A 13,736-nucleotide genomic window follows, 5' to 3' on the forward strand; every position below is an offset into this window, starting at 1 on the left:
ACGTCTTTGCACGCCGGGCTGGAAAGCACATGAATCTCGATATCACTCATGTCTTTCTCGCCCGGTACCGAAAATCCTTAACTACGAACAAATCTCCTTCATCCGGATCGTTGTGAAGGTCAACATATACCTTCCGTGTCTGGACGACGTACTGGTAGTACCATTTGCTCTGGGAGTTATCGAACAGAACCTTCATAGATCCGGGTTTTCAGGGTCACTTGGTGTACGGATGCGACTGGCCTTCGATACTGAGTTTCTCCGTCGCAGTTTGCAGGTCTTGAGGGTCGATAGGCGAGTTATCGTCTTGTTGCGCTGCGTGCCACGAAGGTAACGAAGGTATTAATACTAGGCGCCTGGGGTAAGCGTGGGAAACACGCAGAAAATTGTAGCAACCCTTGGGCCGAACAGTCTAGGTAGTCCAGTCTGTGAAGTCGGTAGAGTCGAGTCCGGAAGAAGACACGGGATGCGGGGGAATACACTACTTTACCAAGCAAGCACCCCTCGCAGGACCACCGTCAAACACCCTACTTCAAATCACTGTCGAGTCCTGACTTTACCGTAACCTGATTCGAAATTGAGGATCTACGTACGTGTTGGGAAGCTTGCGATTAGTCCGTGTGAGGTCTCAACTTCTGCTGAAATGCAGTTTTCAACTTGTCAAAGATCCGTTTGATTAGGAGGCCACTACTCGTTGTATAAGTCCATATAATTCTTAGTATAAGCATTTCCACTATATAAGTGAAGCTATACATCTCGGTCTTTCGTTTAGTCTCCATTCGCCTGACGCCGCTCCCGAGGATAGCATCGCCACTTCTGACCGACGCCGCCTCCCCAGAGAACCACGACTATCTACAAGCCTCTTCGCTACATACACAAATCAATGCATCAAATCGTAAGCCCGGCTTTCTGGAAACTGAAGCCCTGCTCCTCAAACACCCGACACTTGGCCGTCCGACCCGGATTAACCGTGACACCGGGCACAACGCCCAATGACGCGACGACCCGGTCGCTATTGCCCTGGTATTCCGGCATGTGGTAGCCGCGTTCACCGAAGATTTCGTACGAGTAGCGATAGGCGGGGCCACGGAGGCCTAGGGTCTCGACGTCGGGGTTCGGGTTGCGGGTGCGGAAAAAGGCGGAGAAGATGTCGTTCAAGAGCTGCGAGTGTTGGATGTCCTGCGTGCTGTAGTAGGGGCTCACGTTCTGGGTCTTGCTGTTCAGGGTGCCCCAAATCAGAAGCACGTCGGCGGAGTGGCAGGTCGCGTTCTTGTCTGGGTTGGGAGAGCAGATGGGCGGCGTGTTGACGATGGTTTGGATGTGACCCTGGGGGATGGAGAGTTGGTAGAGGTGGGGGAAGGGCTTGGGCAGTGTGGTGTTTTGAGGGGCTGTGGTGGTGGCATTGGTGATGTTGGTGGTAGCGATGTTCAGGAGATAGGATTGTGGACAAGTCCACTCGCTGTGGGTGAGGGCCTCCGCGGCGACGTTGCGGGCGCTATCGGTGTCGTTGGGGTTCACGAGGAAGGCGTTGGAGGCAATCAGGGCTTTGGCCAGCGACGAAGGGTAGGCGAGGGTGAAGATCTCGGCGAGGGCCAGCTTGGAGGACCCCAAGCTCTTGGTCACTTCGGCGTTGACGTAGAGGGCGGCTTCGTCGGCGACGGTCGTGAATATGACAGGAACACGGTTGGGAAGGCGGTCTTCCGAGAGGAGGGTGTGGAATTGGTCGTCGATCACGCCACTGCCAGTGTCGTCGACGATGGGAAGCATAGGCTCGATGGATGCGAGGAGGTCGCTCGAGTGTAGCCACTGATTGGCGAGGACTTTGGCGGTTGCGGCTGTTGCAGCTTTGAACTCAGTGCTGTTGTCGAGGTACTTGGTTGCGGGGATGGATCGGAGGCAGGATAGTAGAGCGTTCTCGGAGGTGGTGCCGTTGCAACCCACGGCGCTGGAGATGCGAGGGGTGACGATATCGTTATAGACTCCGCGCGTGAACCAGGGGAGGTCGACGGGGGCGGATTGAACGATTGCACCACTGAAAAGGCCATGGGCTGCGCTCGAAGACAGCAGGGCAATCGCGCTCTGGCCACCGGCAGACTGGCCGAAGATCGTGACTTGGGAAGGATCTCCGCCGAATGCTTCGATGTGCTGTTTGACCCATTTCAGGGCCATGATCTGGTCCCTCACACCGTAGTTGCCGGTCGTTGAATTGCCGATAGTGAGCCAGCCGAGAGCGCCAACCCGGTAGTTGAGCGTAACAACGACAATATCGTTGCGGCTGGCAAAGTTACCTCCATCGTAGTCCACCATAGCTGAGGTCCCCATGGTGAACGCACCCCCATAGAGATAGACAGCAACGGGCTTGCCTCTCAGAGGCTTGTTTGTCTGCGCGGGGAGGACAGGGGTATACACGTTTAGATAGAGGCAGTCCTCGGATATGCCGCCGTTGTCCAAGGTGCCATAGCCTGACACGGATTGGATGCAGGAGTTGGACATCTTGGTCGCATCAATATCCCGGGGCCCAGAGTAAGGGCGGGGAGGCGCAAACCGCAGCTCTTTCACAGGAGCATCGGCGAAGGGAACACCCAGAAAGCGAAACGAGCGTCCGTCACGGTAGCCAGTCATGCGATACCCGTCGGACTCAATGGAAATCTTGGACGTGTTCGCAGCTGTTCTGTCTTGATCCGTCGTAGGGCGCACGTCCGATGTGCACAGAGCAGGCAACTTCGAGCCACATGGCACCGAAACAACTTCTCTGTGACCGAGGGAGAAGGCACGGCATTCGTTATGAGCGGTCTGGGAGACCCATAACGTTTCATTAGGCCGGAGGTCTTGCACATGAACGAGATAATCGAGTTGGTACGCTAGCTCTGTACCATTGGCTTGTGATAATTCCTGGGCGAGGTAAAGACTTTCGCCAATAGAATAGCAGCGAGCTTGTGCTTCGAAACTCGAGAGATGATCATGGACGAGGACTGCGGCTGTACCATTGTTTTGAGGGCCCAAGTCGTTGTATTTCAAGGTTTGGAGGGTACCCAGAGAGTTGATATTGGGGGGATGGCTCTTGACAGCTGTTAAAGGTGCTGGCACTGCAAGAGCATGACGGCCCAGTAGCAAGGTGCCCGCAAGAATTTGTAACTGCATCTTGAGGAAAGCGGAGCACGTCCAATGATCACAGATGAACGTTAGAACAGCAGGGCACCAACTATCCTTTTATAATGCCAGACCACAGGGTCGGCGAGAACACTGCGCATAGGCACAGTTTTCCTGTGCTCGGAGTCATCGGAAGGGCAATGGAAGGCGATAGTGGGTTCCGAAGTGAAGCTGGGCCACGGCGTAGGCACCTGCAGCTGATGCAAATTCCGGGGTACCCTGGAAGAATCATGAAGTCACGTAAAGCGGATTGGCCGGATCCTTAGAGCAGCAGCATGTGGCGAAAGCGGGTTATGCAAACCATATCTCGAGCGTTGCCTTGGAATCTTCCATTGCTCAGTGAATTGTTCTATCTAGCCGAGGAGCACGCTATGAATGGTTCTTTCGGCAAAGCTAACTGGGGAAACGAACCCCAGCTTATCCGAGCAGCCTCTTGGCGAGCGGGATTTCTCTCCGCCAGACTGACGGCGCCGGGCAACCGACAAGCAACTGCAAGCCACCGAGAGATTGTTGAGATAGTGGAGATACATGTAGCTCAACGCCGAGCAGCTTAATGGCTAGGGCGTCTTGGTTCGGACGGCATTGGCGCCACATCTCAAGGTTCTCCTGATACGGAATAGACCAATCTTGATGCCAAGCCCAACGTTTGGAGTGTTGTCCGTTTGTCAGTGTATTGCCTAATGACGATGCTGCAGATAGACTGAAGGTGCTACTCAAGACTGTAAACGATTGCAAAGTTGGTTGATCACTGTTTCTGGCGTCAGGCCTTCCTCACACATTTGCCGGATAAAGTATATGCAGCAAGATGCAATTTCTGCTGAAGGTTTCTGCTCAACAATGTATTTCTTCAGCTCTTGACAATAAGAATGATAGCAAGCTCATACATTTCATGGTACAACTTTCCGCCAAAGAGAATCGGGGTCGACCTAGGATCGTTTTGGTCCGAGGCAAGAGACGCAGCGGCCCACCTGACGGAATAGTCTCTGGGGTGTGTATCGACATGATAAATTGTGATTAGATGGCTTTCAAGAGAGCATGTACGATGTGTGTAGCCTCGGAGAGAAGGTGGAGGAAAGAGAGTTGAGACACTGTAATGAGAGGGGCTTCACTTGACTAGCAGACAAACAAACAAACAGAAGAAACATTCAACCACAATCCTAGCATGTACATACAGCAGCATAAACGACCTATATCCAACCTCGTCACTTACGGAAACGCTCGATATCTCGTTGACCCAGAATCTGCTCCTCCGGAAACCAATTGCCATGCATCCCGTACGGTACACGCTGCGGTAAAATCACTCGACCTACGACTTCCTTCATCCCCACGGCATCGATAATCCACAACTCGCTCCGTGAATCTTCTGGTGCCACACCGCCATCGTCGAGCTGGGACTCATCGAATACGTATGTGACGAGCCACCCATCGTCTTCAGACTTGCCATCCTTGCGAGGGATAAATGAGCACTCCTGAGCGTACCACTCATCCGGCAATGCAAATACCTTGATGGGATCATCCTTATCATCAGACACAAGGACTTCAGATATAGATCTCTTGTCAACGCATCCATCCACCTGCGCCGGAGGATCGAAGAGCCCTCGCGCAAGCAGAGCCGCCACATCGATCTTCACAAGACAATCAACCTTAAAATTGCTGATGAAAGCTTTCGCAAAGTCTCCTGTCCGCATGGAATTTCCGTACACAAAGCGTGTTTGCGTCATCTGGAGGTGATGCGGCACATGGGGAAACTCAAAGGGAATCGCGGACAGCGCCCATTGGTGAGTGATCTGCTTCGGAAATTCTTTCGCCGGAGGAAACTGGTAATAGTATAGGCGACACTCGGGACTTGCTGGGGTGGTCGCTTTGGGGGCTTCCAGGTCTCCCATGTGGTATAGGGGGGCAACGCCGTTCATCCGGCACAAGAGCAAATGGACCTGCGTCCCATTGAAAGTCTCCTCGTCCCAGGTGTTGACTGTGTGCATGATCATGCACGGTCCGGTTGTATACCATTCGATCTTCTCAGGCTCATACCGTAGAAACACCCCGAAACGTGTCTGCCCGTGCAGATCATACTTGACTACGGGTCGGTTGTGGCGAAGGTTGAACGGGTCCAGCGACACGGGCAGGTCTATCATGACTGTGTGTTTGCGCGAGACGCCAAGGTCATGCATGATCTTCCCACTCTGGAACCCGGGAACAGGCCGGTTGAGACGAACGGTCCGGTTCGCAGATCTCTCAGCGGGTATGATCGAGTAAGTGACAAAAGGAGCTAGAAAAGTCGCGTGGTAAAGAAACATCTCATCCGTCCGTGGATCAACGTGAGGCTAATCATCGAATCAACACTCAATTATCTGGAATCACGAGATTTGAATACCTACATGAGCCGTGGTCATTTCTTTGAAGAACCCCTCCACGCCTGGTCCGCCGAAGTATGGCTGAGATTTTTCATCCGTGGGCTCCCCTTCTGCCCGACTGCCAGTAAACCAACCGACAGTTCTCAGTGACGGCAGTAAAACACGCATAGGAGGGCCTGTCTCGTTCGTGGCCAGCACTCGCCCATCATGATGCAAGACGTTTGTGTTGGCCGTGCTTGTTCTACGGATAGGCCGGGCGACTAGCCCCCAAAGCGACGCAACTATCAGAGCCATGGCACGCACCACCTCCATCATGACACGGAACACTGTCGATGTCGGGCTTATCAGCGTGGTAACGCTGGGTGTGATATGGTGCAGGCGTGGGTATCGTGCGACGGCATCGTGCACATCGGTGCGGACGTACTGATTGACAAAGGTAGGTCGAACGCCCGTCTGCGCAATCCGCTCGAAGAACACGCCGGTGAGCATGCCATCGCCATCGAACCAATGGAAGTTCCGGCTTGTGTCGACTTGAAGGGGATTGCTTCCGTTGCGCACGTACTGCCCGCCCAGAAGCTCGTGGGGGATTGAACCTTCGTATGAGCAAGGCTGGAAAGACAAGGTAGTGCGAATGGGAGCGTAATTCCCAGCATGGTACCTTCAACTTGGTCAGTTCATTACCGAGACGAGCTCATATAGTACAGGTGAGATGTGAGCTTACGGATGCTTTTTGGGGGCCATCGTGTCTTTGAGATTGGTAGGTCTCAGAAACGAAGGATGAAGAGAAATAGTATACTCCAGGGACTTGCCCATTCAACCTCAGTCTTCCGCATTCAGTGGTCCTATGACCAAGTGACCCGATCAAGTTGCATAGTGGCAATACCGCAACTAGGAACCTGTCATAGAGGTCCATTTCTCCACTGGCAAGACTCCTGGACCACTGGGTCCAAACCCTGATCGAAACAAGTGTTTAGAGCACGACAGCGCTCTAACTCGACGGGAGATGACACCGATGGCTATTTACGTACGTGGTCTGTGATAGAACTGGCCGCCAATTCACTCATGGGAGCACAATAGTGCGAGCTCGGGGCGTCGCTGTTGCGTCTGAGAAACTCAGCCATACCTAGAGGGACTCGAGGCGTGATCATCCAAAATTGAAGAGACTCCGTGTATCTAATTAAATTCTAGACAGAGGTGGAAAGGATCAAGGGTAGGTAGATTAGTATGATAGGATCTAACAATGGCTTGTTTCTTCCCCCCCATGCAGGTGCTATCACTCTCGGTCTTGGTACCGGGCTAGATATTGTTGCTGCGAATGAGCTGTGTCTAACAGAGTTTAGTAGCCTCACATGCAAGATAACCAATGTACTTGTGGATTGAGGACCAAGGGACTTACACTATGGGTCTCAAGGAAGGCGCTTGCGCAACATATTCATAACACTCAGCTACTTGAAGCCAACATCACCCGAGACTCCAGGCAGATGTGCTCTGTTTGGCAGGATGTGTGACGTCAAGACCAGCCCCATAGTCAATTTTAGTGAGTGAAGCCAGACTGTTTCCCTATCAGGCTAGCATCAGAACTGCAACCTCAGGCATCATTCACTCAGCTTAATGCCTGTAATCTACTATTTTCCATGTGCGCATAACAGAGAACCCGAAATTATGTACTTTGATTCCTCATATATCTCGTTAAGTATAGATCGTCAAGAAACACAGGTATTCACAGAGTCTGTCCCTCTGTCCATCCTAGTTACATGCATATGGAACAGAGAAGGAATATTCAAGCAACGTACGCCACCTGACTCCGGACAGGCACGTTCTGATCGGTGTCCGTCGAGGGGAAGCCCTGGACATTGACGCCCTTCCTGAAGAGCAAACAGTGCGTGGAGCCACCGAAGTGGAACATGCCGAGCTCGTCACCCTTGTTGACATGCTGGCCCTCCGCGACGGTGATGTCGCAGGTCGAGACCTCGCACATGCCCACACCCAAGAACGCCATGAGGCCGATATCCGGGTTGTCGCACTCGATGAACATGATGGCGCGGGTGGCCGTGGCTGTCAGGAAGCCCTGCGAGGTGACCTCGCCACAGGCGTCGATGCCATGCTTGTGCTTCTCGGTGGGGTCGGGGTCGCCGATTCCCTCGAACAGGGGCTCCGAGTAGTACGTGCCGTCCACCACGTAGGCCTTGACGATCTTCCCGGAAACGGGGCTGTGCCAGCGGTGGTAGCTTAGCGCGCTGAGGAAAGCCTGGTAGACGGTGCCGCCGTTGAACTGCTCTGCCAGTGGGTCGAACGCCAGCATGTCGTTGATCGAGTAGGGCTGGTGCTTGATCCAGAACGAGTCGCGCGCCTTCACGTTGTACGCGACCTTGTAGGGCTTCGACTCGCAGGCGTTGGCGATCACCTTGTCGTCGTCCGGAGAGGCGACAGGTCGGATTCCCTCGCGGAACAGGCGCGTGAAGAAGTCGTCCCACGACTTGTAGCCGTGGTGCGGCGCGGATGGGTCGCAGATGAACATCTCTTCGAAGTTGTGGTTAGTTTTGCCGCCCAGGTTGGCCACTTCGACCAGGTCCGACTTCCCCGTCTCGCCAAACCAGCCGTTCTTTGAGTCGTCGAGAACGGAAGCGGAGTCGGGGGACTTGAGGAAATCACCCCAGGCGTTGAGGACCTTCTTGAGCATGCGGTTGACGTCGGGGTCGAGGAAGGCGGCATACCCGGAGGGGGTACCCATTGGCCAGTCAAGAATGGCGTTAATGGGCAGGCCGACGAGGCCTACGCGGTGGGAGAAGTCGTTCCAGGAGGGGGCGGTGGTGATGAGGTGGTTAAGGACTTCCAGCATGTGCTTGTAGTCGCGGAGCTGTGGGCAGCCCGTTGGGTCGGTCGCGTAGGTCCGGTTGCGCGGGATTTCGCCGAACATGGCGGACATGAGCAGGTAAACCCTCGTGTTAGACTCAATGAGGTCCTGGAATTCCTTCAGGACGGGGTGGAGCTTATCGGGCTTGTTGCGGTCGACGTGGGCGATCACACCTCCCACCCATTCGTGGTGCTCGTCCAGGGTAGAGGGCATCCATTTTCCGACGCTAAGATATCTTAGAATGAGCAATTAAGGTGTTCGTGCACTGAAGGTATGCTTACCGGTGTAGACGGGGAGCGTGGTGCTTTTGATGGGAATGATGGGGAGACATGATGGGCGGGCTGGCTGGTCTTGGCGGAATGTAAGGGGGATCTGGGGAAGAAGCTTGGCTATTGCTGGACAGGAACGAGCTCGGTTTATACCATTGCGTGTCATATACAAATGGCCTGACAAGGTCGGCGTAGGAAATACACGTTGCATCATGATGATGGTGTAAAGACGGGGGAGTGGATCAAGAAGTGGATCGAGATTGCGAGGCAGGAGAGAGTTGAATTGTGCTGAAGCTGAAATGGACAAGGGTCGGGGGATGGGGTGATGTCATGGAATCATCTTCCGACGATCGCCGGTGTTTGTCGACTGTTTGTACCCAACCACAATCCCATGCTTGACTTCTCGACTTCGCTTAGCGTTCTGGAATCGTTGTCTCGATGCCTGCTGGCCTTGAATCAAATGCCTCAACTCAAGGCTATGTCGTCTTCGTTTACAGACCTTGATGGAGACAGAAAACGATGGGGAGACGGACGTTTCAATCACAAGATAATCTAGGATCTATGATGTTAGGTCCAGGGTCATCAGCTCCTCTGATCAGCATTCTTTATCCCCGGCTGTCCCTGAACTGAGCTTTCTGTTAGTTAACATGGTTCCGATCTCACTTATAGTCTTGCCATCCTCTCCGGCTCCCCCGTCTCTGACCCCGCCTGCTCCATTGCCCATCCCATAATCATTTGTACAACCATGCCAATCTGCTCCTCGGTGTTATCGGCATGGATCGTGACCCGCACCCGTCCTAGGTTCTTCGGAACAATCGGAAACTCGACTGCATTAACCCAGAATTTAGCCTCTTGAAGGCGCTTCGCCAGGTAGCGCGCTTTCCCCGTTTGCGTGATAAATGCGAATATAGCGGACTTGAATTCCCTGGAATGCCAACCTATCTCTGTTGGAAGTCGGATGATGCCTCTGCGCTTGACTTCCTGCCACTGCGGGTGGTTCGTCAACAACCGATAGGTATACAAGATGTTGTGCTGCAGTCGTGCTCGACGCTGTGATCGCATGGTCAGATTCTCTCTCTCAATACAATCTGCGGGTCTGCAAACTGGTTCTTGACTGACCCTATCTCCATCCTCACTTGCCAATGACTCATATCCAGCCCTTATGGCTGCAACGGTCACGAAGCTAGGAGCCGTTGTGAATACGACATTGCTGGTATAGTTCAGCAAGGTTTGCTTGATCGTGTGGTTGCACAGAACGACACCTATCGAATGCATCAGCAGAAAGCAGGGCAGGTGAAGCTGGGAGACTTACCGCCAGATGATCCAAGAGCTTTACCACAGGTTTGAACCCTGATAGCAAACTCTTTTTCCAGGCCATAGTGACGAACTAGCCCTGATCCACTAGGACCAACAAGCCCATTGGAATGAGCTTCATCGATAACAAGCACATAGTTTCCGAGAGGAAGTGTTTCAGACGCTAGTTGAATAATCCCGTGGATAGGCGCCTCATCCCCGTCCATGCTGTATACTGATTCAAAGCAAAGGAAGACCACTTGCTTCCCCTCTGCAACCCCGGGGCTTCGCTCTCGGGCTTCTTCGAGGCGGTGACGGAGGGAAACACAATCGTTATGCCGAAATTCCACAGCCTTGGCGCGTCCATTCTTCATTCCCTGCCGCGCACACGAATGCATAAGCTCATCAAATATGACAATGTCTCCAGGCTGTGGGATCACAGACCAAACGGCCACATTCGCGTCATATCCGGAGCCGAACAAAATCGCGTCCTCTGCATTGTAGAATGTAGCTAGATCGCGCTCAATGTCGGCAAGGTACTGCCTGGTGCCTTCGAATACGCGGGTGCTGGTGCTCCCAATGGTGAAGTCTGGATGCTTCCCAAGTTGATGTAGAAAGGCTTGGCTCAAAACGCCAGAGCTTGAGAGTGACAGGGTATCATTGGATCCAAAGTCGATAGTGCCTTGGACCTCGCTGGGTGAAGCTGGCTGGATGAACCTACCCTCACGCTGACGACGATCCAATGCAAGTTGGAGTTTGCGATAGAGAATCTGTTGTCCCGAAGCCATGTTGTGCAAATTTTAGAACTTATGCAGACCGAAGTTTGCAATCGCCATGCTCCATGCTTGTTTGGACTTTTTATACCTTCCAGCAGCTGCCTTCTTAGTAGTGATCCCATTCTTGACAAACACCTTTTCAACTTCAGGGCAGTTTGTCCCAGTTTCCGCGCAATAAAACAGCCCCAATCAAAGGATATCCGGCTTTCTCGGTCAGAACCCTGTAGTCTTCTGGTGGATGACACGTTGAGAAGCTTATGATCCATGATCTCAATCGGGCGATCGGAGAAACACGACTCTTGAAGGACTTGGCTGTCGTAAATACTCTCATGCCGACCCGACTGGCATATCATCGAAAAATACTGGGGCAACTCCGATGCGCCTGGAAGGGAAACATTTCCATAAGAATCCGCTTAAGCCATGGTTCGAACCGATCGAGACGTCAGCGACACCGACAGCTGGGCGACCTGGGACCATATGCCTGTCTTATCCGACGGCTAGCCACCAAGCAATTGCGGTAGCGAAAGGCGTGGATGTGGCTGGCCTTTGACATGATGGCGTTCGAGTCTTTCCAGTTGAACCAAGGTAATTGTCTGCGATATCGCCCACGCCCTGGTAGTGACTGGCAATGCACTTTTTGGCTTGGACATTTTCAGGGAACCTGGGTATAGACTTGCACATCCACTCAATCGGAAGCCTCTGAGCCACTAACGATCACGAGACATTTCGCAAGGTAACTCGTCCGATTTTATCAAGCTCTGCCACGCTTCATCGGGCTTCGGATAGTGAAAGCGTCAGAGATCGAACTTTGTGTTGAGCTGTAGACACTCGATCTACATGTTTAGTCATGAATAGCAACATATCAGCAGGAATATGAGCCAGACAGCTTGGAATCTCCCTGTGAAATCAAGGGATATACGCGGGCTACCAAGCGCTCTCTGGATCAGGTGTTATTTATTTCATCTATTAGCCGTGGGCGAAGGCTAGTCATCGGCATCACCGGATGGTTTTACAAAGGCAGGCTAGGTGCTTTGTAGACGTACTTAGTTGACTTGAAGTCGCTTGCTAACGGTAAGCTCTTATGCATGGTGGTTTTACCAGCGTGTGGGCAAGTACGGCCACACATTATTGTTGTTTCGTCGCCTTAGCTTCAATGCTTGGATGCCCCTTGGTGAGTCAGTCAACCTTCACCTGATTGTATATCTCCCTTCACTTCGGGGAGAGACTTTATCCGGTCGCGTGCCCCATACTAATCGATCTATCACAGCTGTCCCTCATTTTTGACATGTCGCGCCCCCTCATCGTCCACGGTACAATATTGCACTTCAAAATGTGGAGATTCACAGTCGCGACGAAGGAACTTTTAGATCGACTAAAAGGTCGCATATGGGCAAAACCAATATAATTTGTTTATATAGCTTGATGTTAGCATTTTCGATTCTTATCGCATTCTGAAGTGTACATAGTATTGGAAAGGCTTTCTCGGTGGCAATTCGTTATCGCTGATTTCCCGGAAGTACGGATAGGACACCGTTTTGACCATTGTCAGTGCCACTCTCACTCATCGACCTGATCAGTTTTAATCTGGATTTAACAGCCCAAAATTGGGTTTCTCGGTGAGAATACGCGTCGTTCTGCTGAGAAGGGTAGAGGTGTTTGACCAGGCTAGGATGATACGATGCCAGTCTGGAACACGGAGAAAGATGGATTCCGTGTTTAGCCGAGAGCATTCGGTGTATGAGTACGCGTCTGCCACTACTACAGTATCATAAATAGTACCAGGGATAGAACCAGATACTAATTATACGGATACATGGTTATAATGATTGCCAGTGTAGTGTCCAGGGGATGTCTACCATATTCTCCAGACACAGAAGATAAAATTATCCTTAGTTAATCGTTCGGACAAAGTACGATTTTCTATATATATATATATGCAGTGCCCATGCACAACAGCCCGAATGCGGCAAAACAAACGAACCAAACCGAACTTGTCCGCGAGAATATGCATGACTAATCTTTATCCAGTGCACAACTCAAGTCTGGATCGGCAGGCACAGAGGGGAAAATTTTTTCTGCCATCCGCTAAATATCGGTCCCCTGGAAGACAAGAGAAGAGAACCACCGAATCTATCCCAAGTGATGATGATGTCAGTGGCAGTGGTTAATTAACTAACAGAAATAGACCGACTAATGCTTGATCAATCAACCGACACCGAAACCAGTCGGGTGCAACAGTGCTGAGTAAGATTCTATTTCGAGGGCTAATAACACGGGACTGATATGGATCTTCGGTGGGGCAGACAAGCAAGCAAACCAACTTGAATCCAACTCTGAACCAAGTCAACCCATTGAACCCAAGCACTTCTGAACCAAGCAATTTGCTCAACGGCCCAGGGCCACAGGGCAAGCCCGGTCGCGAAGCCCACTCTGAGTCCTCGACCCGTGGCATGTTCCAAGTTCTCAAGCAGAAACTTTCAGAATTTCAGAGACTTCTCCCAGACCCTGAGAATCTGTCGCCCACGCCTCGACTCACTGGTCAATGGTCACAGCGACGTGGGGCGGGCCAGTCGCGGGATACCGAAGTCTCCACCTTGATCCGATCGAAAATCTGCACTGGCTGTGCCTCCCGTACAGTACCTTGCGACTGAGAGATGAGGTGTGCGTATGCAGTGCATAGTCGCAGTTGCCCGGTGGCCACTGCACAGTACGTTAGTCGAGGGGGAGGGGCAATGAGGCAGCAGTCCGATACTTCTCGATACTTCCGCACTCATGATATACAGATATAATTCGGTGGCAAAATAGCCTGAGTTCAAGGCGCTCTCCCACACTGGCAACGACGCCTCAATTCTGAACCCGTTGCCTCACCGGGATCAGGACACAGGTCTTCACCGCGTCAAGCAAGACAACAGTCAAAACAAATGTTCTAGACAGAATCAGGAGACGAAGAGGTCACAGCCAAAACTGATCTGATCTAACGCAGGCGTTGGAACGGCCGTTTCACCCACCCTACACCACTGTCACCGACTCACCCCAGCTAGAA

At 52.3% G+C, this 13,736-nt stretch overlaps 4 protein-coding genes across 4 annotated transcripts; all 4 read right to left on the reverse strand.

Moving 5' to 3' along the window:
* Positions 1-751: 751 nt before the first annotated feature.
* On the reverse strand, positions 752-3,162 carry BO97DRAFT_405939 (putative cholinesterase). The gene has a single exon (XM_025695307.1). It carries the CDS (start codon positions 3,136-3,138, stop codon positions 886-888), a length of 2,253 nt encoding a protein of 750 aa, XP_025551078.1. The 5' UTR covers positions 3,139-3,162; the 3' UTR covers positions 752-885.
* Positions 3,163-4,349: 1,187 nt separating this feature from the next.
* Positions 4,350-6,242, reverse strand: BO97DRAFT_434973 (carotenoid oxygenase family protein; the record flags this gene model as incomplete). The annotated part of the gene is made up of 3 exons (XM_025697705.1): positions 4,350-5,471; positions 5,526-6,159; positions 6,223-6,242. The coding sequence occupies 3 exons, from the start codon at positions 6,240-6,242 to the stop codon at positions 4,350-4,352; spliced, it is 1,776 nt and encodes a 591-aa protein (XP_025551079.1).
* A 1,039-nt stretch (positions 6,243-7,281) lies between these two features.
* BO97DRAFT_346386 (phosphatidylserine decarboxylase family protein) lies at positions 7,282-8,686 on the reverse strand (the record flags this gene model as incomplete). Its single annotated transcript, XM_025691808.1, has 2 exons — positions 7,282-8,581; positions 8,637-8,686. The coding sequence occupies 2 exons, from the start codon at positions 8,684-8,686 to the stop codon at positions 7,282-7,284; spliced, it is 1,350 nt and encodes a 449-aa protein (XP_025551080.1).
* A 226-nt stretch (positions 8,687-8,912) lies between these two features.
* BO97DRAFT_89158 (aminotransferase class I/II-fold pyridoxal phosphate-dependent enzyme) lies at positions 8,913-10,827 on the reverse strand. Its single transcript, XM_025701122.1, has 4 exons — positions 9,937-10,827; positions 9,744-9,886; positions 9,124-9,674; positions 8,913-9,066 (listed from the first exon to the last, which is right to left on the reverse strand). The coding sequence occupies exons 1-3, from the start codon at positions 10,703-10,705 to the stop codon at positions 9,288-9,290; spliced, it is 1,299 nt and encodes a 432-aa protein (XP_025551081.1). The 5' UTR covers positions 10,706-10,827; the 3' UTR covers positions 8,913-9,066; positions 9,124-9,287.
* Positions 10,828-13,736: the final 2,909 nt, after the last annotated feature.

Source organism: Aspergillus homomorphus, assembly GCF_003184865.1.
Source record: "Aspergillus homomorphus CBS 101889 unplaced genomic scaffold BO97scaffold_20, whole genome shotgun sequence".
Lineage (NCBI taxonomy): Eukaryota > Fungi > Ascomycota > Eurotiomycetes > Eurotiales > Aspergillaceae > Aspergillus > Aspergillus homomorphus.

Excerpts from the sequence above, each read along its gene's own strand:
- BO97DRAFT_405939 (XM_025695307.1), bottom strand. The coding sequence starts at position 3,138 with ATGCAGTTACAAATTCTTGCGGGCACCTTGCTACTGGGCCGTCATGCT.
- BO97DRAFT_89158 (XM_025701122.1), bottom strand. The coding sequence starts at position 10,705 with ATGGCTTCGGGACAACAGATTCTCTATCGCAAACTCCAACTTGCATTG. Across the intron at positions 9,887-9,936 it reads AGCTCTTGGATCATCTGGCG|GTGTCGTTCTGTGCAACCAC; the intron begins GTAAGTCTCCCA and ends TGCATTCGATAG. Across the intron at positions 9,675-9,743 it reads CAAGTGAGGATGGAGATAGG|CGTCGAGCACGACTGCAGCA; the intron begins GTCAGTCAAGAA and ends ATGCGATCACAG.